The sequence below is a fragment of the Petromyzon marinus genome, chromosome 4 (assembly GCF_048934315.1).
Source record: "Petromyzon marinus isolate PM22_M1 ecotype Great Lakes invasive population chromosome 4, UKy_Petmar_22M1.pri1.0, whole genome shotgun sequence".
Taxonomy (NCBI): Eukaryota; Metazoa; Chordata; class Hyperoartia; order Petromyzontiformes; family Petromyzontidae; genus Petromyzon; species Petromyzon marinus.
Genome location: NC_133670.1, coordinates 13841303 through 13866978, shown reverse-complemented (window position 1 = coordinate 13866978; position 25676 = coordinate 13841303). Strand labels below are relative to the sequence as shown.

General features: G+C 41.3%; 1 protein-coding gene across 6 annotated transcripts in view; it reads right to left on the bottom strand.

Moving 5' to 3' along the window:
• Positions 1-265: 265 nt before the first annotated feature.
• The window catches only part of LOC116938663 (formin-like protein 2), an 83081-nt gene continuing 57670 nt past the window's right edge, over positions 266-25676 (bottom strand). For 3 of the 6 annotated variants that reach the window (XM_076057502.1, XM_032946093.2, XM_076057534.1), the window contains 19 exons: positions 25007-25100; positions 21863-21937; positions 21642-21752; positions 20792-20941; positions 19524-19625; positions 18475-18847; positions 18004-18141; positions 17730-17753; positions 17021-17145; positions 15538-15740; positions 14637-14871; positions 13881-13949; positions 13502-13582; positions 13173-13302; positions 11740-11903; positions 10776-10877; positions 10295-10390; positions 9835-9958; positions 266-3257 (listed from right to left, as the gene is read on the bottom strand). In XM_076057502.1, the coding sequence (XP_075913617.1) occupies positions 3148-3257; positions 9835-9958; positions 10295-10390; positions 10776-10877; positions 11740-11903; positions 13173-13302; positions 13502-13582; positions 13881-13949; positions 14637-14871; positions 15538-15740; positions 17021-17145; positions 17730-17753; positions 18004-18141; positions 18475-18847; positions 19524-19625; positions 20792-20941; positions 21642-21752; positions 21863-21937; positions 25007-25100 (2506 nt within the window). In that variant the 3' untranslated portion in view covers positions 266-3147. Of the gene's footprint in view, positions 3258-8803; positions 8936-9834; positions 9959-10294; positions 10391-10775; positions 10878-11739; positions 11904-13172; positions 13303-13501; positions 13583-13880; positions 13950-14636; positions 14872-15537; positions 15741-17020; positions 17146-17729; positions 17754-18003; positions 18142-18474; positions 18848-19523; positions 19626-20791; positions 20942-21641; positions 21753-21862; positions 21938-25006; positions 25101-25676 lie in introns of all 6 variants that reach the window. The other 3 variants (XM_076057513.1, XM_076057540.1, XM_076057521.1) reach the window with 2 other exon arrangements.

Genomic DNA, 25676 nt, shown 5'->3' with positions numbered 1-25676 from the left:
TGTATGAATCTTTATCCATAATTACAGTAGCTACTGTAATTGTTTTTTGTTTGCATTCTGACCACAAGTATTGTGGTTAATGCAGACATGATTCCTTGTAAAAGATTTCAGTTTGGTGTTTTAACATCCTAACACCTGTTTTGCTGCCAGAAAAAAGGGGAAAACTTATTATCATATTTTGGTACTGGCAAAGGAGGTCCCATGATGATACTCAAATGCAATGCACAACTAAAGAAAGTTATATCAAACAAGACATCGCATGAAATAGGGCACAAAAGAGCTGTTTATTTCATGGCGACAGCAGAAACGCAAAGAGAACCCAGGCCAGCTCGTCACAAGTTTGAGTTACTGCATCACACATAACTTTCCAAACAGTGGTCAAAAACTACAGCAATTTTTATGACTTTTGAGTTAGTTCCGCAAGAACGACGCGCTGCAATGGCCTGGGCACCGTAACTCAGGAGCAACCTTGAAAATAATAGTCATAAAATACACATGCAGATGTCTCTGCATTTTTGCCGTTTCACTAAAAGCTCCAACTAGAGAGAAAGATAGGTGTTGCAAAAGTGCAAGGACAAGCAGTCGTTCGGAATGGTACGCAAAGTGGCACGTCCGTTTTTTTTTTCTATCACTCACTGTTAGCGCTAGAATCTCCTGTGAGTTACACGCACAACTTCCCCGTGTACAGGAAAATGCCAGTCTTACCTAATTGCACAAGTGACAAAAGGAAAAGAGATACACATTTCCAAACTTAGCCTTCGTCACTCACCTACTGCATTTTTCATAAGTAAATAAGGTTTAGATATTTTTTACATTTAAAACATGAATTTTACCTATTTTTGCCGCAACTGCGTTGATTTACAAATTCTCCATATTTTCAATAGCTGGCTTTTTACTGTCAATAAAATGGTACAGAGGCCAACGTCTATGACCACTACTGATGGGAGTGTCTGTACTTAAATAATTTTTAGAAGTTAAACATCAAACAGAATACTAAAAAAATGTAACAGTCTTAACTTTTTTGTTGTTGCTACACTTAAAAAATGACGAAAGCAAAAAGTAAGAGCATTTACAAAGCCTTATTATACAGTTCATATTCGTAGTTTTTGTTTTACTTAAGAGAGGTTGTTGGCTATCACTTTAGCATCCTAACTACAGCGTGTAAGCTATCGTAGCGCAACACTGACAATACAGTATTTACAGCAACGGCTGCTCTGCGAACAGAAAATGTTCACAACACGGTGCCAAATCTCGAGACATGGCACAGGGCGAGCCAAAGCAAAGCAATGGTCAAGTTGCGAAATTAGGGCCCCCCCCCCCCCTTTAGCTCCACCCAGGCCCATGGTTTAATGATGTTGGGTCCTTTATTAACCACATCCTGACAAAGCGAACCCACTTTTGTGTGGACATGCTCTCCAAACACACTTTTACCCCTTTAGCTCTGTTGGGGATAAAGGGCCGGGAAAAGTTTTGACGGTTAAAAATAGAGGAACTGAAATAAGCGATAACTTTTAAAATGTAATTAAATGCCAGAGCCAGTAACATGTGGCCTCGGAAAGGTTAATCACAGATGCCCTTAGCTTTAAATGGTAATATAAAAAGGCATTAAGATTTCTATTACTTGCTTATCTTGTGCTCCAATAGTGATTAATGACCAGTAAACGTTAACCCTGTCAATTACTGGATTGACCAAATATTCATCTACACATTTTAAAGATCATTTTACATTTGTCGGGGGGGTTTTAAAAAAGAATTCCAGTACGTCAACGCAACAATGTTAGACATAATAATCCTAACAATGTTACAAAAGAAATGACCATTCAAAAAAAGTCTCATATATGATCATTACTGAGAAGGTGTGGTTGCATAAATAGCATCGTATAAGCTACGTAACAATTAAGACAACATCGGTCAAGACCAGCTAATGCGTACATAGTTACAAACATCTGCGTTGTGCACCGGCTTTTACATTTACTTTGTAAATATGTAATATTGCATTTTTTTAACACCTATGGTCGATATCTAAAAACGAGAAAGTTTATGGGTAATGTATTTGAGTTCATCCTGTCCCTTTATGAAAAGTGTGTTGAAAGTGTGAATAGGCTGCAAATGTCTGGACTGCACTGTCTCTCGTTGCGTTGTTTGCGAGTTGGTGTAGTGCCCATTTCCTCCTGGTCCCATCGTGTGAATTCCCATTCCTATCCCATGCCATGTTTTGGTAGATCAGTTGACTGTTAATTTGGCTGCTGAGTACATCTTTGATTTAAACTGATTTTGTGATTCTGGGCTTTTAAGTGCACGATAATATAAGACTCAATTCGTATGTGTCTCAAAAAATATTGTTTTTACCAATTCCTCTCGATAAAAGGAAACGGATTCAGCATTAACGTTCCTTGGTTTACTAGCACCTAGAATCATGTATATTTACAAAGTTTTAAGTTGTTATTTTGAACATTTTGAATTTCCAACTTCACTGTAACGTGTCTGCACTCCCATCAGACAGTCTTACAACATGACAGATTCATTCACGTAGTATGCACATACCCAATGCTTAGAAGCATGCCATGATGCCCATTTTAATAGCACAATTTTTCAGTCACAACCCAGTTTAGACTTGACACAATTTCATTTTTGTTCTCCTTAAAATTTCTCCCCAAAAGGATACGACTTAATATTAGGCACTTTATGTTCCTGTTATGGTAACAATGACAAGTACAGTACAAGTTACCTGATTCAATTATACACCAGAAAATACAGAAGTGATTTAAAAGTAAATCAAACGTCATTAAAGAAAGCTCATTAGAGTACGAACATGAATTAAACCACTTAGGCCTCCAGTAAACTGCATCACTGTAATTTTCAATGATTAGGTCTGCGGTGTTTTTTAAAAAAAAGTTCGAGAAAAAACAAAGCTTGTGGCCATTAAGAATCTGGTTCAACATTATATTGTTTTAGTGCCGTCTCCCACCCAAATCTCGAGAGTGCAGGAATTGATATCAGTCACCACTATAATGTACGGCAGCTGTTGTGTCTACAGCACATGCGGTGCTCAAGCAAAGCATCCTGCCACCGGGAGAGAGAGAGAGGGGGGGGTGGTGCCGGCGGCGTTCAGGGCAGGACGTGAGCGGCGCAAGAGGCGCGTTCGGTTCACAGCGCGATCTCGCCGCTGTTGGCCCAGCGGCCGCTCTGCTCATCGTAGCGCCGTCTCACGCTCCGGCGGACAGCGTCTGCGCGCCGGTACGGCTGGTTTCTCAGATCTGCGCACACAGAGCAGGAGTGTGTGTGGTCAGGGCGTGGGGCGGCGGGTATGGGAGACACGGTTAAAGAACACACTGAGTCAAACCGAGCGGCAAAGCAATACGCGTCTACACTGCATCCTGTAACTTTGCTCATCAGATCCATGGTATCCGAAGCCGTCCTATAAGTTTATACCTGGCGAGCCTATTTTACATTGCTCTTATTCTGAGCATATGTTTTGTCTGCATGCCAGCATACTGGATTTCAAGACTGTATGCAGAAATGCAATACTTTTTTTGAGAAATGCAATTTAACTTTACATGCACGATTTCATAACAGCAACGTATACAAAACAGCAATAATTAAAGGCAGAAAAAACCAATGGTGTCAACATGTTGCCTTCTCAATCCTGCATATATAGTTTAACTCCTGAATTACATTCACCCTCACATAAACAATCTATAAACATACGTGGTCAAGAAATGTAGCCAAACATTCTACGGTAAATAAAGCCAAGGAGCATGTAAGCAGGGCATCATTTCAAACGTGAATTAGAAGGTTAACTTTGTTAAAAACTGTACTAACAAATGCTCATCTGCCCTTTGCTAAGGCACGGACGAGGCAGATGTTTGCAGAAGCGGCAAGCAGGATTGAAAGCATTTGCTGTGGGGTTCTTCACCAGCAGTATTTTTCTGCAACAAGCTTTGATCTTACCCTCAATCGTCTTTTACCGTAGGTACAATTATTCCTCAGAGCTAGCAAATAAAATGAGAAGGAAAAAAAATACACGAACGCTTTTGAGAAGGATCTCCAGGACACCCAAAAAGAGATGATCGTTAGATGGGTAGAGGAAACTCTCATTAACTGCCGATTGCGAAAATTTTTAAGAGTTCTTTGTATGTCCTCCTCTGTTACATATCTTGTATAATGTTGAGTAAAAAAACGACTTGATAGTAGACTGTAGAAGCAGTTTCCACTCTAGAAGGCATGTCCACTAGAGTCTAAGTTTAGCATGACACGAAGTCTATCTATTGCAGCTGTTTGCCCACTCACATACACACTTTTGTGGTAAATGTATTTGCTTTATGAGCAGAAAACAAAGCATAATGGCCACCTTTAGAGTTTGCTCGTGATTTACAGAAAGCAGTGTGAAAGGAATAGTTAATGGTCAAAATGGTGTGGATTTGAAGTCATGATCAGCCATGATCAATGCACTGCTGGATGAAGGCCTTCCCAGGCCGTTGCCATCTCCGAGTCCTGTGATATAACATGAGCTGGTTTCATCGCTCCGTCTCCGCTTGTTCCCTCCTTTGGCTGCCACTTCATCATTAGTCTTGACCACTGGCCATTAGCATGTTTAGCAATGTTTTCAGCTCAAGGCCAATTACTTTTATGAATGATCAACACTGTACTTTAATTCATTTTCTAACTCTTTGGTTATTTCGGTAACGTATTAATTCCTGCAGCCACGAAAGCTTCGAATCGAGATTGAACCGCCTCTACGGGGAGGATTTCCACACAACTCAGACATAACTTCAACCGAGAAGATGGATGCAAAATTTAGAAATCTTTGGAATGACGTGATCAACCAAAAGTGTTAACTGTTGTGTAAGCCTACTCTCTGAGTTGCATTACATTTCTACATTTTGTTAAGTTTGATATCTAAGCTTCCTTTTCCTTTTTTCTCTCACCTAAGCCCTCTTTGAATTTCACCCCCACCCTCTCGCCCGTTACGGCCTCCCCTCCCTCCCCCCTCTCGGATGTATATAATGCCTCGTCACAACGGCGTGCTTCTCTCTCTCTCACCTGAAGACGATTGCTTGTGTTGCCATCGAAACGTCGTGATCTATTATTTATTTTCCTATCTACGTGACTTTACCGAAAGAACCAAAGAGTATGAATTCCTGAAGTCACGAAAACTTCAAATCAAGATTCCATTTTCTAAGTCAATGTCTATGTTTCTGATACATGCCACAGCAGGTAATATGCACTCATTAAAGCATACTTCTGTAGGCACATAGTTCAACTTTCTAAACCTGTTCATGTCTGCCTCGTAATTTCATAATTTGATCAAGATATTTCCAGTTGTTTGCCAAACTTTTTGTATCGGACTTTTACTCAAATGTATCTTTATCCCAACTTTCCAGCATTCTTTATTAAATTCTCCGAGCATTTTGTGGGTTTTTTTTACATTATAAAGACTGAACATCCCCAATGAGGCAGGGACCAGTTGTTGGAAATAAAGTAGCATTCCTATTCACTGAATTGTTACTCAGAAATTAAATACCTCGATTCTGGAACACCTCGATCATTATAATAATTAAAGAGGGGAGATAAAAGTTACTTGAAAAGTTATGGACCCATTTGACATTTATCATGTTTATGAAGATCATTGGTAACAGAATAATACAAAATTTAGAGGCCATCGAACCACACGATCAAGCATGGTTCAGGAAAGGTTTTCTGCCATATATACCATACTGCAAATAATATTCTGCAAAAAAAATACGAATTTAACTTAGCACTGCGCCGAGCGTTTACAATGTAGCCGACACAAATAATTAATGGATACTGATGCAGTCATTCAAGTTATAATAAAACCAAGCCTTGAAAAAAGGCAAATGTTTATGAATAATCATGAAAATTGACGTGGAGAAAATACTAAAATACATATATCTGGCTTGTTATGCATGGTAATGTGCATGTATGTCACAACATGCTATGTTGCATAATAATTGCAAATGAATAGCAAACATTCACTTTGTTTACTATATTACAGTATATACTGTATCTAATTTCAAATGAGAATAATGTAAATATATAATTTTATATAAAATCTGTTCGGATAGCACAATACATTTTCAGATGGTGACAGTTTTGGGAGACCTTCAACCAGCTTTGAAAATGATCTCAAGCAATACTGCTTGAGGTCATTATGGTAAATGTATTGCTACTGAAAAATAATATAATGGCGAATTAAAGCGAGCACAGATAACAAATTGTGTCTAGATAAGGCCTGTTATTACAGGGTTTGATATTCTTGCATAAACAGGTCCTTGCTTGGAACACTACAGGTGACTGTCAGTGCCTCTCTGAACTAGATCAGGAATGTGGCAATAGATGGCAGCAGATGCACACATACTGTGTAGAGAAAATGCAATCCATGTAATATTTAGGTCAAATACATTAAAGTAATAATAAGGCAAATATATAAATTGGTGATATATTTAGGCCATAGGTATGAAATACATTTACCACCATGCACTCAAAGTGTTGTGAAATGCTTGAACTCTTTAACAATAAATAATAATGCAATTTATAATGCACAATATTTCACAGACATAAATGACCATGACCCTGAGGAGCACGGAGCCAAGCTCAGTGTCACTCGACAGCCATGCGAGAGAGTTAGGGCCTTTATGTGTCTCTTCGCAGTGGGTGTAGATTGAATGCTGCTGGAAATGTGCAGCAGGATGGCATACATTGTTTAAAGTATGTAATATAATCACGCCCTAAAACCCTTGATGAGTATGGAAATTATTTATAAGGTTTGTTTTTTTGCGTACATTTGTTGTTAAAAAGGTAACCTGCAAACATTCCTTGATATGTTTTACATGTAACATTTGGTAAGCTAAAATAGCAAGTACTGGTAAATTAATCTATATTTAAAAGCTCTCTCTCTGTGTTAAGGCAACATGATGGAACAACAGCAAAAGCAAAAACAGTTAAGTTGGCATGGCTAAACACAATTATTTTAAAGATGTATACTCTGAATATTCATGGAGACATTGTGTTGTTTTCATGAAGTGTGGTGTAAAGCAGGACAGAAAAAGTGCAGATGAAGATACATAAAATAATAATAGTAGTTTAACACAGCCAGTAGAATTCGCTGCCACAACATTCAACATTATTTGTATGACTTCTATCCAAAACAGTGATGCAGTACATACAAACTGTAAAAGAGCATTAGAACTCCAGTCATGAGCGTAGACATTGGGTGAGCATTGTGGCTAGCCAAATTGGCAGGAAGTACAACGTCACATCTTGTATGATGAGGCTTTCTATGTCATCCAACTTTTCCAGTATTGAGTGGAAAACCGGAGGAAATCATATTATACCCAGCTGTCCATACTGATTAAGTGTAGAACAAAGGTGCCTTGTTATTCAGCAGATTCCCTCTGATTGGGAAAATAGCAATAAATAGTTACTCATAACTATCCCTGCAACGATTTACTACAGATTCATTGAATTGCCACGATTCAGGGTCATTTTATTTAAACATGTATTCTTAAAATATATATACTTTGTAGTGGCATACTATAGCGCCTCTAGTGGTTGCAGGGGTCACACGAACAAATTATCGAAAATAATCGAATCTCAAGCGCACAATTCAATTAATGCATCGTGTAAAAAAAAAGCTATTTTAACTGATGCATAATTTCACCCCTATTAATAACATTAATATATTCTCGAGAAAACGAACACTAAATTAAGAGTCAGCATACAGCTCGGCTCAGCAATGCTGATATATTTTCATTAAAAGACCTTGCCAGCAGTTGTTTTTAATCACATCGATATTTAAACATATCTCAGTGTTATATTGTATTCGGGTAGCAGTCACAATCGCTTTCTAGCCCCGAAGGTGTGATGTCAATATAATACAAATTGCATATCTACTGCCACTGTCACGTTTGTGAAGTTTAATAAAATATGGAGTCTTATCATCTGAATCATAATCTTTCTTTTTAAATTGCTGCGAGGCCAAATGCCTTTTAAATCTGTTTTTAATAATATCAGCGGCAGAATGGAAGTTAATGGTTGTGCAAGATATTGTAAATTATGTGGATAACCGGAGTTCTAATATCCATATACTGTTTATAGTGTGCGAGTTATTCGAAGGGTAAGATCCATGCAAGCAATATCAAATTAATGAAATGAAACATCACAAATCCTTCCACAGTGATGGGCACAGGATAGCTTGCGTCAAACATATGCAATATGACCCTGTTCCAACAACAGTTATGAGGAGGTTAGTACTAAAGATGCAAAAAAGCCGATAGTTAATAAGCAAAATAGGAATACAAACGTCGGAGGGCCACACTCAGCGAGCAAAGAATACAGGGCACACTGCGCGAGCAGGGAACACAGGGTACACCCAGCGTGCAGCACGACACCAGGAAGACATAGGCAGTCACAGCTTTCGGGTTGTTCGGCCCGATGTCCGACATTTCGCTGAACATGCTGGTTTGTCGATCGCAACTTCAGACATCGTGCCCAACAGCAACGCACGGTGTTTACTGGTTGTACGTGTTATTCGGCACGATGTTCGACGTTCCGCTCCATCGTGCCCAACAGCATGCGGCACAAGCCGAAAACGCATCGGAGAGCGATACAGCACAACGGCAAAAAACCTATGCAGTTAGAATGTTGCATCTATCAGGCATTAGCAAGGAAGCAGAGCAGAGAGTTTGCGGTGTGCAATGGAGGTGATGAGGAGGTGAAGGAGGGTGGCTGGGGGATGGGGGGAGGCATGGGGGCAGTGTGGGGGGGGGGGGGGGTCTAAGACCTTGTTAAAAGCTGGGAAAGGGTGTCCTAAAGCAGTTTTAGGCGTGGGACTCCTCGCTCGCAGATGTGTTCTCGCAGAAGAGGCGCGAGCAGCGCTTAGCCGACCGGGCAGTAAAGGGGACGCTCTTCAGCACTGTGCGGTGGGGCATTCGGGGGAGGAAGGGAAGGAGGGGAGGGGGCGGGAGGGGAGGGGGAGGGAGGGGATGGGGAGGGATGTGGGGAGGGATGGGGAGTGCACAAATACACGTTACCAACCAGGGGAGGGAGGGGTTAGGGCGAGAGGGCGTGAGAGTGGGGTGAGTGGGAAGGAGGGCTTAAGATTTCGCTATGAGTTAATGCATTGCTGGCAAAACGTCTCCTAAATAATTCAGCGGGTTATAAAAGTTAATTGTAAGAAATGTACATGACTAATAGTTAAAAAGAACAGCACAGATGGCATACGGTAAGTCTTGGTTTACATTTTCATCATTATGTATTTTCATTTCAACATTTAATTCGGCATTAGAATGACATTTCATTCAGTACGTGTTTTACAAACTAGATGATAATGTTCATAAGCATAGTGCTGGCTCAACAGGCCTTACTATAAAATGCTATTGCAGAATAGCGCAACAGACTAGAACCTGGGTGCCAAATGAGTTGCTGGAGTCTAAGCAACAACATCACCATACATAAAGTTTCGTGTAGTATCCTGCTATTATTTTTTTCTTTCATGAAGTTGTACCAATACGCGACACCTCGCATTCATAAAAACTGACACTGTCGTAGCAAACCCAAGACATACCGCACGCACTGGTAATGGAATTACTGCATTTCGATGTTGTTTATTCTAACAGCGCTGCAGAAAATATGTTAATAATTACACCACATGACAAATTATGCACACGCAGTACAGATGGCGGGCAAACACTGAATGACACACAGCTGTGACATTTATGAAAGGCATCAACTTGGTCTGCACAATCATAAAGTAACTAGGCAACTCCACAGTGAGCCTGGTGATGGGGAGGTAGATGGCTGGAAAAGCAATACCTGTGATGATGTCCTCAATGGCTCCATCTTTGCCCTCGTAAACCATTCGCTCCTTCACCTGCTTCTTCTTCAGCTCGGCTATCAGCTCCTGCTGTTGACGCCGGTTACGGTGCGATGGAGACAGCTGCGGTGGTGATATTTGAAGGCAGATGGGTACAGCGCACGATCACGTGCAAACACACACACACAGAAAGACGCAAAATCCATTTGTAAATGTAAACACTCGTACATGGGAACGTGTGGTCGTGTATGGAAACAAAATTGCACAATTTAACCAAACACCTTAATTGCCACTCAAATCACACTGCTGGTAAAACATCGACATTAGCACAAAACTGCCACTTACAACTTCTTTTATCCTTGCCTTCCTGTGCTCTTTTTGAATACGTCTATTCAAAGAGGTTCCATTTAGGGTACATCAAGCCCCCACCGAGTGCTTTATGCCAAATATTGAAAATACCTTTTGAGCCGCCAGCAACGCTGCGGCTTCCTCCTCCTGCTTTTCCTTGAGGGCCTCCTCCTGCCTTCGCTTCATCTCATTATCAAGCTCGGCTTGCTGCGGGAGAAGAGAAGCAAGCAACGGAGGCACTTGACACCCACTGTGCCTATTACCATTGCACCCCGGCTTGGTACGAGGCCCTGGCACAAAACTCACCACTTTACAACACAGTCGCTTTAGCCCCCCCCCTCCCCCACCACGCAATTGCGTCCATAAATGTTTTAACGGTGTTATGTTAAAAACACGCACATAACGCCCCCAATTCTAAGGATTACACAACTTTCTGGGAAACAAGCACTGCGAGAAAAGTACAGGATAGAAATATGCAATGAAATGTCAAACATAGCGTGCGTGACGTCTGAGATTAAGAAATCGTAATTCGGTTCGAAAGTTCTTCTTAAATAATGAATAAAAATAAATAATGCAAAAAAACATATCTCACCTTGTACGCCTTCACAAATCTTACTAAGAGTGGGAAGAACACAGACGGGGGAGTCGTCTTGGGGTTTTCCCCAAAGTACTGCACCACGGTGTTGTACGCCTCCTGAATTAGTTAAAGATATGAGCATAAAAAGAATAGTCACATAGTTCCCACGATGCACTCTTAAACAATTAATTCATGAAACAACACATTTAAAATGTTGGGCCTTGTGACGCATTGCTCATTGACACTCAAATTATGATTTACAGACACACAAAATACGGCATTTATTACTAGACGGGAATAACAAGTGTCCATTTGGTTCGTACGTGTGGCGTAATTTTTATATCTCTGGGGCAAAAAAAATCCTCGTATTCCAGGACTGGGTCTCAACATAAGGAGCAGCTGCTATGGCCTCCATCACGCCACACAAAGATCTGCGTTGCAAAAGGATCCAGAAGCTGCAAAAAAAAATCTGCCAGCAGGGGGCCACAGGCACCATCATTGCTGTCATATCCTGGCTGGGGTGACCATCGCTAATTTAGTGAGCATTTATGATTTTAGCCATAGTCTAATCGACAATCTGTGGCAGTTTATCCAAGTCTTGGTCTGTGAATTTCATAGAATAATTCTCTTAGTATCGTCAACTAAAGTAGATAAACATTTAGTCCATTCATCGTAATTAAATATCGGGCACGGACTTTTTACCCCCCTTATATCCGGTCAGCCAATCAGTGTACTATCTTAATCTTTTGATATACATATAGAGCGTCAATTACCATGTTTAGTCTTCTTCAGTCACTGTGGTCTCGAACAGCGTTATTTAATGATCTTAGCCTGTCCTCATTTAGACTCGTTCAATTCATCTCGTCAAGTCACGCTTTTGGTCATTGTAAACAAAATAAACACTTTGGTTGACAAACATTTGAGTCACAAATTGCACAATCAACACTGGTGGTGATGGCAGTAGCGTCGTCAGTGGCACCTGCGCAGTCTTGGTGTCGCTGAGCAGCCTTTCCAGCCGGGCCTCGCTGGGCGCCAGGAACTCACGCAGAAGGGTGTTGCTCTCGTGCATGCTGAACTCGCGCTTGGTCAGGTCCATGCCGCGCTGCAGCTCCCGCACGTCCTGCAGGACGTTCTCCATCGACACTGCGTCAGAGCAAGGCGCCAAGCAGTACAACGTCTGCATCAATCACTCTCAAAAAATGACGTATGGCTCAAGGTGCAATGAGCTTTCAATGCCGATAAAAAAAATAGCCATCACATCCCCTTGTCCATAATATTTTAAGAATGTTTGCAGCAACACAACAATTGGCATTGGTTATTGATATCAGGATACATACATCGGTAACGCTCGATCTGCAGGTCGCATACTGGCAAAGTGTGGGTTACTCCCACCTCTTCCGAGATGTTTGTCCAGTGTGGAAGAGTAGGCCAAATACCTTTCAGAGAGGCTTTCTAGAGCTGCTTCTACCACCAGCAGTGGCATTATTAATCAGAGCTGCACCTTTACCTTTGCATTGGTACTGCAATGAATGTGTCCGGTGCAAGGACAGTGCAATGTATTGTCAGACTATTGAACGTACCAATCTACTCAAATAGGTTAGGTGTTATAGGTCACTTGTCGTTCTAATGCCTTATTTTTCATCTGGGATACACATCTCATTTGGGGGTCAACTGAATGTCCTGTTAGAGGGTATTTCTTTCTGTGAAGTCATATACACTACAGGACAACACTTTGAAGGTCATTGTTACACAGTGTGTATTGCCCCAGGCCAATGCTTCAATTTGGGAAACAAATGAATGTGCCACAGTGCAAGGTTGAAGCGGTAAGATGGATTGCATAACTCCTCTGAGCTTAACAAATGTAGTGAGTGGACCATGGTACATTTTATGCTTCATCTTTTTTTAAATATTTTGCCCAATTTTACACCAATTGTGCTCTTGACGTCATCGGATGGAGTAACCATTCGGAACTCTTACAGATGAGTGCATCGCCACATGTCTAAGATAATGGCTGACGGAAGGAGATATTACGGAACTACTTCTGGGATCCCTTGAAGTGACATTCATAGTCACTAAGTCCGGGGGCGCACTCTCCAACATGTCCTGCTACAGAGAAATGCTTCACATGGCAGTCCAACAGATATTTGTTTTTAAATCTAGCACTTGGATTTATGTAAATGAAGTGCAAAACGAAATAGATATGTTTTATGTGCAGTCATTGTTGACTGGATTGAGACCATGCACTCACCACACATGAGAACCAGGTTTAATCATGGGGTGGCTACCTGGATGCGAACCCATAACTTTCAGCGGCGCTGGCTTAGTGACTGCACCCAGTCAGCTCAATCGAGATAATTTTAAATAATCGCTTCTCTGAAGATTGTGTAGCACGCATGAAAACGGAGCGCGTACCTGCGGCAGCTTTCTCGATGTAGCGCAGCTCATTGTAGAAAGTGACCAGGTCTGGGTACTTGTGCTGCACGATGTTGGAAATGTAGTGCAGCAAGGTCAGTTTCCTGTCAGTTGATTTCGTCTCGATCAGCTGCAAGAGAAGGGACGACGGGCATCCAAGAGAAAGTGCAACATTGTGAATAATGCATGACACGTATTTTTTAAAATATATATCAAGGTTTCTGAACACAGGCATGAAGGCCCAAAATACCAAGCAGCCAGCAACAAACAGCAGTTATAGGATTCTTTTCTTTTTAGCCAGTGTGAAAATAAAAAGTGCACAGTCTTACCAGATCCAAGCTCTGGAGCTTAAAGCCATACACAGCACCTCTCTTGCTGCTGTTCATGTAGTTTCCAAAGGCCAAGATTATCTGTGATTTGGCAGAGGATAACAGTGCAGTACCAATGACAAAAGGTTTCTGAACCAATATGAAGCTGGAAGCAAAACCAATACAAGCTGTAATAAATCAGTGGTGCCTTATTACAAACGATGGCCAATTTGTTTTTACAATGAGACAATAAAGCTGAATAAACATTGAATTACTTTGAACACATTTTTATGTTTCATGTTATTATATCTTGCAGCCTGTGTAAATAATAAGCATGTTAATGTCCCATGTTCAATACCTATTGACTGACCCTGGTAAATGTTGTACTTTGCAAACATACCTCCAATATCTTTTTTATTTTGTGAGAAGACTTAATTGACATGGATGCTGCTATTATTGCATTGAGTTGCTGTAAAACAAAAGCACACAGAAATAACGATGAGAGAAGACATGACAATGACGGATCTCATTTATGGATAACTGCTATTGAATAGTGAACTACTGAAAAATATGAACAGCTCCAAAACAAGGTAAGCTACAGCTGTCTGTAAAATGACTAAAACTTTGCACATAAAATAACAATTAGAATCAGTGCTCCCTGATAAGCCACCACTGAGGCTGAGCTGAGTTTAGGAAACAGGGAAAACTGTACAGCTCTATGATACAACTCCCATCTACTTCCTAAAAAGTTGTACTTGTTTTATCGCTCCAGGTGCAATTATAGGCCGAGTCAAGCACCGACTGTGACATGAACTCGTAACGTGAGCACTCTAACCTTGGTGCCAACGATCGGTATGAGCACAATCGGCCTCGAGTAACAATACAGTAAAGCGTTTCAGCACAAGCAATGCGATGGGTTACTCATATTTTTCCAAATTTGACAAATTACTCATAAATTACTTAATTGGTAAAGCAGCATTACAACATTGCCCCCTAGTGGCCAACTGATGCCCACTTTCTGGCCATTGCCAAGCTAGCAGGGACAGCTACCACGGGGGGGGGGGGGAGGGGTTCCTGGCTGCAAGGCGCCATACACAAGGTGCACTGTGTGTGGTGTGGTATAAATATTAAGCGATCACGATGCAACAAGACTCACTGGAGTGAGCATCTGTACGTTCTCGGTGAAGTTTCCGATGAAGATCATGATGGTCATGCGCTGCGTGAGGCGCTCGATCTTGCTGAACTGTAGCATGAAGCGGTCCTCGTCTGCCAGCTCGTCCAACGGCTTGCGCTCTCGCTCATACTGACGCAGCAGCTTCACCTCAGCCTCCGATGGGAGGAACCTCGTCAGGCACTCCACAAAGTCCAGCCGCAGTGTCTGCAGGTCAAACCTGCCGCACCCAAACAAAAGAGAGACAATGACCGCCCGACAACCGTTGAGCGGACATGTGGTGGTTACAAAGCTCTGGGGGGCGTATTATAGACTTGGTCGTAATAAGCGGCTTTGTAAATGGTGTCGTATTAATATTTAGTGGGTTTTTTTTTTTAAAGGAAAGTTCCAAGTGAGTGGAAAGATTATTTTTCCAGAAGGGCCTTGAACGGATATTTGGTCACTTTCATATTGAACATGTTTAGAATTGGGTAAAAAAAAAATTATTGGATAAAACCCACTTGTATGAGTGGGCAACATTCAAACACATACGTATGGTCAGCTACCACTTACTGATCTGGCATCTAACGGTCACTGTTTAGCCCTTCAGGTGGAGACCTCACAAATCCATTAGCTCCAACTTCCAAGTTGCTGCATTACAGGGCGTGCACCACCCTGCCCAGTGTTATCACTGGTATTTCGGTATAGCATCAATCTACACTTACATTCACTGTGGGAAAGACTGCCACTCACAGATTAGTCTTCACAGCCACGGTCACCCACACAATTCATGACACTGTCAGCACTGTCATCTTTGGTCAAGAAATACAAAAACAACAATTATCGGTACCGTACATGTTAAGCTCGGCACGCTGGGACGTTAATGTGACTGCATCACACGACTTACATTTGTATGGCCCGGCAGATCTCTTCGGTGGTAAGGCCACCTTTCCGCAGGGTGATAGCCAGGTTCTTGGCACGGTTTGTCTCCAGCAGTGTGACCTTGTTCTGCGTCTTGTGCACCATCTTTATCTTGGAGAGGCACAGATCCACTGTGGCTCCCTGTGCCCGGGTCTTAAACATCTCCTCAAACTCATCCATGTCCAGCTCCTGGGGTAATACAAAGGATAAGGCCGCTTAGGCTACCTGACAGGTTGAGAGGACCCCTCCTGTATCTGACGATGAGGCTGATAATGCAGGCAGCTGTAGAGGTTATTGTGAATTTACATGACATTAAAGTGCATTATACACAATCGAGTTGTAGCTGTTAATTTTGTCCTTGCATACACTTTTCTTGTTTCGTAATGAATATATAAATGCTTAACCTGTGTGTGGAAGTAGTTTATATCATTTGGGATGGCTAAAATATACAAGAGCAGACTGCAGCGTATCATCCACACTGCTGAGAAGGTAATTGCCTGCAATCTACCGACCCTCGAGGACCTGCACACGACAAGGTCTATGAGGCGAGCGAGGAAGATTATGGCCGATTTCTCCCACCCTGGACACTCTCTGTTTCAGCTACTCCCCTCCGGCAGAAGGCTTCGGTCCATCAGGACCAAAACCTCACGCCATAAAAACAGTTTCTTCCCATCTGCTGCTGGCCTGTTAAACAAGGCCAAGGGCTAACACTGTTTTTAACATTTGATCTACATAACGACACGTTGCTGATATTAACTATGTTTCCCTATTTGTATTTTTAAATTATATCTTAAAGCTATTTTATATTCGATATTTATTTAATTTTATATATTTCAGCCCCTTAATGTTAGACTTTTAACCCTTATTATAGTAAGACTTGTTTAAAACTTATTTAAGATTTTAGATTCCTATATGTTGAATGTATGCACCATCCTGCCAAAGTAAATTCCGTGTCGGTGTGAACTTACATGGCGAATAAAACCCTTTCTGATTCTGATTCTGATATGCTATGTTCACTGAATATTTAAATATACAGAATGTTTCCTTCGTGTATATAACTGTAATTGATACAGGATAGATTTTTGCATCATTTGTTCATTTTCAAGATGTTCTATTCTATTCATAGTCAATGTATCTCAACAAATTTACATAGGTCTCTCTTGTAGAAGACTCAATAGGCACTCTCATAGTTACATCAAGTGTTTAATAAATGACATTTATTTAAATATAGTTACTCTTAAGTCCTCTGCCCAATGGCAGGTCTTTGGATATATTGTTATATACAATGTTAAACGTCATTTTAAAGACTGTCATTTGTAATTATTTAGTTTTGCCAACCAACCATGTTTGTCTTTGAAGCGGAAAGGACATTTACAATACTGTTAAATTCAACATCATATTCTTCATGTATAATATAGCTTAAAGCTAGCTAAGAACAATTACTCTGAAAAAATGAGCAGGTCAGGTACCTCCAGAATTTTTTCGTCATCCAATTCATTGAAGACGGTGCCATTTATTTGGTTGGGTTTAAGAGCCACCCAATTGAACACAGGCATGCGAAACTTGGTTTTGATTGGCTTCTTAATTCGCACAGCTGTAGAGGAAAAGAATAGAGAACAATTTCATCATTAGAAATATTACAAGCTGAATTTGTCCTTGAAAAAACTTTAACAAATGACCGACCGTGTGCTGAATTAGACTGTACGGATAGTGATGGCGACATACAATACTGTGATGCACACTGGCATGGAGTGGAAGCGAAAAAGTGAGTTGTGCTGTCAGCATTGACAGTATTACCGTGAAGACACACAATGACATGAAATCTCTGGGGGTTAGAATTGCACAAAAATAGACTACACAAATAAAAAAAAACATCCACATAGAAAACAGAAGCAAAACTTTATGAGGGAGCAACAAATAGTAAAAAGATATAGCAAGACGTAAAATTCAACAATTAATTGATAAATTCTTTGATTTGTTTCTATGAGTACACTTTGTTTTAAAATTAGGCCAAATCAGGGTCAGGTTGGGTTTTAGCTCTGTTTTGTCCAATGCAGGTGATTTTCTAAAACTGTGCAAACAGTTATATGGTTGTTGATGTTGTTGTTAGTAAGACAGATACGATTTTGGAATGAGATAAACATTGCACAGCGAAAAATCAACGCAAAGCAAACCTACAGAAAAGTTTGAGAAGTCCTTCATCTGGAAGCGGAGGAGCAAGCATAAAATGAAAACATAACCATTTAAACGTTAAAAACATGAAAGTAACGGAGAAACAAAATCATCCAGGAGTCACTGATACTGCCAAAACGCATGATACAGTGATACACAGTATTAGAATATTGTTACAATGGTGAGAATAAAAAAAAACACAAGGCTTTGTTGGACACTCAGTAAAACAACATATCAGTGCAATTAAAAAGCTTACACAAGGGTGGTTCCGTTACCTCACCTCCGATAGCAGCTGGGTTGATGAAGGCACCCAGTGGTGGGGCTCCGGGGGGAGGCGGGGGAGGAGGTGACGGCGGGGGCCTCCCTGAGGGGAGGGGCGGTGGCGGCGGTGGCGATGGTGGAGATGGCCCATTTGGAACTGCACCAGGGAAACATAAACCAGAGGCAAACCCATTACCGGGGCAACCAAGAGAAAACAACGAAATATATATAACAAAAAACCCACAATAGACCGATGTAACTGAGCTTTCACTGGAGACGGCTTATTGCACGCTTAATTTAGTTACAAATATAGTTGCAATTTCGGATCAACAGTCGTCTGTGTATCTAAGAGGTCTTGCATGAAATGTTTTGCCCAATCATTACTGTATATTTCCCATGTGGGAGGAAAACAAATTGCCTGGACAAACCCCATGCACATTGAAGCGATAACAAGGAAAACAAGATGTAAGGGCTGCAAAAAAGTATTAACCGGCTCCATTCGGCAGCGGGGGCGGCGGTGGCGGAGGAGGCGGGGCCAGCGGTCCCATGTGTCCGATTAACGCCGCTCCTCCCGTAGCGCCGCACGTCGCCGCTGCCACCCCCGTGACCCCAAAGGCGCCCCCCCCAGCCAGGCCGTTCTCGAACGAGCCGCCGCCGATTCCACCCTCCATGGCCCCGAGGGGCGGCAACACGGGCAGGATCATGATGTCCCCGTCCGGGCGTCTGTGGATACGCACGGTGCCCTGCCTCTCGAGCTCCTCGATTTTCTTCTCAAGGTCCGACTGCCGCAGCATGGCGTCCTCCTTCTCCTTGATCATCATCCGCAGCGTGTTCACCTGCGTGTTGGCATCGCGGTAGATCACCTGCAACAACAAAACGGGTAGAGAGTCAGGTAATGCCAGCGGAATAGTAAGAGTGATCAGTGAGCATCTGTGTTGACTGCTTACTGTGTATTCGTTGTTCATAAACATTTTTTTCTAGTTTATCATTTGAAGTAATCCAAACAGTAATCCAAACATAAGAGCACTCATCTCACAACTGAAAGATCATGCTCAAATCCTGGTCGTGGGTCAACTCAGACAAAATACCTTCAAGGATCATAACATTTGTACCGTATTTTGGAAAATATACCGCAGTCATTTAATTGAAAAATTTACTCCTGGTATAGAAATTTGGCATTTCTATCACTAACTGTTTACTATTTTTATTTTACCAGGTAAGGCCAACGCAGCTCTCTTCCATAAGCGACTTGGCCACAAATGATAGCTCAACGAAGTGACTTATTGTATGGAAATGTTTCGTAGCTAAATACTAGTCCAGGGCCACCAAGTGCAGTCCAATGCCCATTTGAGTATGCACATCCTTTCAGTTGACTTAGACATTTATATTACCTACATCCACATCTTAAAAAATATATAAACAAATAATCCAGATCCCTTTGCTGACACTACATAAAGAAAAGAAGACTTTTCAAAAGGAAAGTTGCACAAAAACTGAAAATGCATGACAATGCGCATTGCACTTTGCCAGGACTCGTACCTTGATCGACTCCAACTCCTTATTAGCCTGCATCAGCTGCTTCTCCAGCTCCACAATCTTGGCCATGGCCTCATTCTCACAATCGATCAGCTTTTCTGTCAACTGGGAAAAAGATGCAGCCATCACTCTTATTATGCTTCGAAGAAACTCTTTGTAAATATGCACAGTGGACAAACTACAGTAATATTTAAAACAAAAGCTATTAAATTCAAAGTTCATAATTGAGAACCTAAATCGTGTGTTTTCAGAAACGTAGCCTTTGCTAATATTCAGTAAAACAGCCGTGATAGCAGAAGTGCAGCCACGCTGTGGAGGTTTGGGGGTGTCCCACAAAATAATAATTCCCAGAGGCTATTGGTTAGATAGCAGATACACTACGTGACGTTATCCCCCGCCCCCACTACTTCATCATTAAATAGCAGTAGTTCTACTGCACTACAATTATATTACATCTTCACGACTCTGTCATGAACTAAACTAATAAACTAAACTATTTTTTAGTTTGCTAAGTAAGGCCTGTTCAGCTATATAACTCTTTTTCAGAAGTAACCTGGTCACAAATGATAGCTCAACAAAGTGACTTATCACGTGGAAATTTATAGCCGTCAAATACTCTGAACCTGGAGAAAAATCCACACGACCACCGGGAGAGAGAACAAGCAAACTCCAAATCAACTGGAGTCAGGGTCGGGATCTAATGAGTTAACTGTTCTTGCGCTGATGTAAATTTAAAAAAATCGATCATCAGCATAACAGCACATTCATGTCGCCTTGTTTAAAATAAGTGTGTATCTCTTAGTCACATGTAAACATGTTTGGGCTCCACATACCCAGGACCCCCACACAAGGTCGGATTAAGGTTCTTGTTGGCCTTCAGTGATAACTTTCTACAGTTGGTACTGCCGCCCCATGTTACTACCGCCGCTGTCACTCGCTTGTTTCATGCGTACTTCATCCAGTCGCTGGACAGATGTCGTTACTGATACGTTCATTATGTAGTATGTGCCCTAATTCGATGGGAGCGCACTGTGTGCCGTAGATAAGCAAATTTAATTTGAAACACTGTGAATATCCTTGGTATATACATATATTTATTAAAGAAGATATCGTCGTTAAATGTTTCATCATACAAACAAAAAACATGCACATTTTTATTTTTCGTTGGCCCTTTAGTTTTCGTAGGCCCTAGACAGTGCCTACTGTGCGCCTATTGGATGAGACGGCTCTGCCCCCACAGCAGTTGCACCCGAGTGGCAGGGTAGACTCACGTGCGAAATGTGCTCCTCCAGCTCCTCAACCCGCTCCAGGGCAGCGTTCTTAGTCTCGGCGTCCTCCAAAAGGGCTCCCACATCAAACACATTGTCCAGATAAGCCTGGATCTGCACCTGCAGCTTGTCACTCTCCGTGTGCTTTAATTTCTGCGGGACCGGGACAGACACACAAATGTCAACCTCCAGCCTAATTAGAATTGGGGCCAGGTTGGGAGTAGCGTATTAACTGATGTGCTACCCATATATCCAGTGTATTACTAACCCTCTCTCTTAGGCTTTATATCCTGAACAAGTGGCTTAAGCTGAGATATTAAGATGTTATGTTATATTCAGACAGTAATCAAATAAATACAGGATCAAACATATGAGGGTCGGCCAAAGTGATCAGCAAAGATATACAGCAGTGTTTGGTGATGGCTTCATTAGATCTTTAACATCTTTAACAAGAACTGTACAGTACATGTACAGCCCTTTTGTCAATTCACAGCTGGAGGAGAGTCTCCCCACACCACCAGTGTTATTTGATCACTCAATCACGCTCGTCAGTGCGAGTTGGTGAATGTGGAGATTATAGACGTTCCAGCATAGAAGTACAGTACAATATTAGATTTTTCTGCACTTCCCTCTGCTGCTCACCACGGAAGCCCACCACAGCCTGTTATGTATGGTGCTTGAGCATCCAAGTCCTACCGAGGCTTCAACCTAAGCTTCTGCGATATGAGATCAGGTGCATTCCAGGTGATATGGGCATAGGCAATGTTGTTTGTGTGACCAGGAAGGCTCAGAATGTAAAGGTGCGGGATACATCTTCCAGGATATCTGGGGCATCCTGTTCATGAACACTCACCTCCAGGTAGCTGTCCAGAGCCAACTTTGTGAACTCGTACTGGAGATGGACCCGGAAATTCATATCATCCACGGAGTGCACCACAATGTTGATGAACTGCATACAGGCCACCTTTGCAAGAAAAGAAAAGAAAAAATATTAATGCGAAGTTGTAAATACGCATTTTTTTGCGTATAGTCTTACATTTGAAAAACAGTCTGTCTTGGCTTGTTTCCGTTTACCATGAAGTCGATGTTTGAGTCTTCATTTCTGAAATACTCCATCAACCTTTCAAACCGTTGTTTCTCGCCACACACCTGTGCACAATCGAAAGGTAAGAGTTAACTCGTGTTTGGGTGCCATGAAACAAGATCATCGTTCTGATACATCCATCCATATAAATTGTTGAAGGCGTTAATATGTTTGCTCAATTGGTTTGGTCTGTCTATAACAGAGGATGCATGATAATGGTCGTGAAGATGATACAATATCAGTGACATGTTTGTGTAAACTTGTGTTGCTTTATATAAAACTGGTCAAATTGATCAAAGTATTGCCAAAATTTTGGCAACAAAACCCAGCGTTTAAAGTATTCGCCTCGACAACCAAGGCCATGATGCCACAATGAGTGTGTGCCCCGCCTCCCCCCTTGATGTTATTGCGTGTGATGTCACCTCGAGACCTCAAACATCACGTGCTATGTGACATCATCGAATTGTGTGGCTTAGAAAGTAACGTTATTATATCTAACTAAATACACCCGAGGACAAATGCAGATTGGAAATTATTACAGAAACCATAGGTATTCATGATTTTTAACAGCATCGTGCATCTAAATCTGCCAAATAAATAAAATAGTCATCCATATTACTGCTTCCTGCCAGGAAAATAATTTTTCCATTAATGTACTGTACATATTTTTTACATTTGGTCGTGAGTAACAGCCTTCACCAATCAACAGACACTGGCACTGCATAGGTTATAATTGGCATTGACAAGGCATTCCATAAAATTGAATGAGCTGCTGGTGGTCACTGCATGCCATACATTTACTGTGGAGCTGAGTGATGGATGAATCTTGGAGCAGTCAATTCACAGTAGTAGCAAAGGCAAGGCATTCGGTTCAAGTAAACATGCGAAACGTGACAGCTTAACCCTAAGACGAGAAAAAAAGCCCATAGCAGACAGGAAACGCTATGTCTGGATTTTAGGATACTCCAAGGTTTCAATAAAGCATGTTGGAAAGTCACCAACTGTGTAGACTCAAAATCTTAAAGGAAATATACTTTTCATGCTTGCTTATATAACATACAGTATATTGAAACCATACAAAATTACTTCCATGCTATGTCAGTGGAAAATATTTCTTGAAGTTTCATACATTGGGGTGCATAACTCTGAAACACATCTGGCATAAAGTTCTTCTCGCGTGCAGGTTTTAGAGGGAAGTGGAAATTCTCCACAGAGGTTCTTCTTGGCTAGCAATCCCAAATCCCTGTGCAATGAAGGCTGCACTTCCCCAGCATCACAAGTCTCATCACTGGAAAAAAACGTGAATGGATCAGGACGGCACAATGTTGCATATCCCGCTCGCTGTGATGGGCCCAGCACGGGGATTGAAACTCGTGGAGAGATTGATCTGCCACAGGGAGCCACTTGGCCAGATGTTTATATTATAGTTCCAACATACAGCCCTGAAATGTCTTTCTCATCCCACTCTCGAAGAAGGTCCTCTACTCGAGGGAGCTCTACAAAGTCCCTATAGACGGTATGTATTTGGGCCTACTCTTCCACGCCACCCAGATGGCCAACTGTAGTTACAATTGTGTTAAAATTATTCTTTGGTTATATTAAGCCTTCACACAGAATGACACAAATTGCACCAGAAAAATTAACAGGAGGTTATGATGGCCTGTAAGATCATCTCTCATTTGCTTTAAATAATTATGCAAATATGTATATTAAAATACAAAAATACATGTTTTTTTATGTAGAAAGATATTCTATACTCTTTGGTTCTTTCGGTAAAGTCACGTAGATAGAAAATTAATCACGACGTTTCGATCGCAACACAAGCGACCGTCATCAGGTGAAACAAACACAGCAGGAGAACTGCTGACACACCAACTGCAACACTGAACACGTGTTTTAACCACAAAGTATATTTTAGCTAGTACAGTATAAATTATATATCATACATATAATGATGCATCAATTCACTAATTATAATCGACTATTATGCTTATGATGTTCATGATGCATGCATCATATTGATATTAGGAAGCCACTGAAGCCATGTACTTTTAAATCTAGACTGAAAACCCATTTCTTTATAACTTATTTTTGTGTTTAGTTTGTTCTCCTTCCCACACACCTCTGATTAGCATGGTTGGCCACATATGGTTGCGAAAAAAGTTCAACATACATAGATACATCATAGAAGATTGATTTTTTTTATTTAAAGCTTTCGTGACTGCAGGGATTCACATTCTCGGTTCTTTCGGTAAAGTCACCACGTAGAAGGTAAGACCCACGTGACTTTACCGAAAGAACAAAGAATAAGAAGATTGATTGTTTGATTTGTATGCAAATGGTTCATGTATATCCTGCAGACACTCTCAATGTATGATAACATTTTGATTCACTTATTGAATCAAATCACATCCCTGAGTTGCAATGTCATTGCAATGCAAGGGGATGCGGGGGGAAAGGCAAATCATTGCATTTTTTTTTTATGATTAGCATTCAGTTTAAGTATTTTCTAAGCCATGCGAGTCATTGTTTAAAAGTGATTTAAACTTTTATAGATGGAAAACCATGCATTTCTAAACAAATGTAAATAGCCAGCAACATTGGACATAACATTTCAATCGGACTGGAGCGGGGCGGCCGTTGACTTTGAATATACTAAAAATTGTATTTTAGCAGGTAAGACCCACTGAGCTGTATAGCTCTTTTTCAGAAGTAAGCTGGCCACAAATGGTAGCTCAATGAAGTGGCGTATCATGTGGAAATTTAAAGCAGCCAAATACTTTTGTATGCATGTTTCTAAATGTGGAGGGAAAACCCGGAACAACTGGAGAAAAATCCACACGACCATGGGGAGAGAGACATGCACACTCCAAATATACAGGTGTCAGGGTCAAGATCTTTTGCATACCAGGCGAGGTATGTTTCACACAATATTAAATGTGACATCTCAACACCTGTTTTATTGCTAGAAAGGGTAAAACCTATCCTTATTATCACACTGCACTACTAATGATCAAATAGTTCACTGTAAAGGAAACTTTACTTTGCACATATGAACACCTTGCATGGCATGTCATCTCAGCCATGCCAAACAAGTATCTCTCACTGGTCTGTCAACTCTGATGAAGATTCACCTCCTTAAAGTTGTCAAAGGCAGACAGGATGATTTCATGTCCTCCCCGCACCAAACACACAGCTGCCAAAAGCTCCAGCACCAGCGCTTTAGTCCTGACAGGCACATGACCCACAAAACAGCAGCATCACCCCAGAGTGAAGCGTAATACACCAGCAGTGTGAACAATAACACACTCCAATGTTATTAATCATTTACATGTGCAGCCTCAACACATGTTGTCAATGTTTTTCCATTGCTTGCCAACAGTAATACAACTTTCATGTAAATGTTTGTCTCGTTAATATGGGGGCTTCCCGTACAATAGTCTTCACACACTACCACAACATGCCTTTCAACAAATATCAATCTTATCCTTTGGGTCTTTCAGTAAAGTCACGTTGATAGGTTCAAAGAAAATAACAAAAAAGAACAAAAAAAACCTATGACGTTTCGATCACAACTCAAGCGATCGTCATCCTAGTTTTTTGTTATTTTCTTTGAACCTACCTACGTGACTTTACCAAAAGACCCAAGGAATATGAATTCCTGCAGTCACGGAAGGTTTAAATATCAATCTTCTACATTCATACACAAGCCAGGCCACTACGCAATGCACACATATGACAATTTGATAACAACAAAAACCCGTGCTGAGGGATGGTGTGGACTTGGGTTTGAAAAGCCCTGCT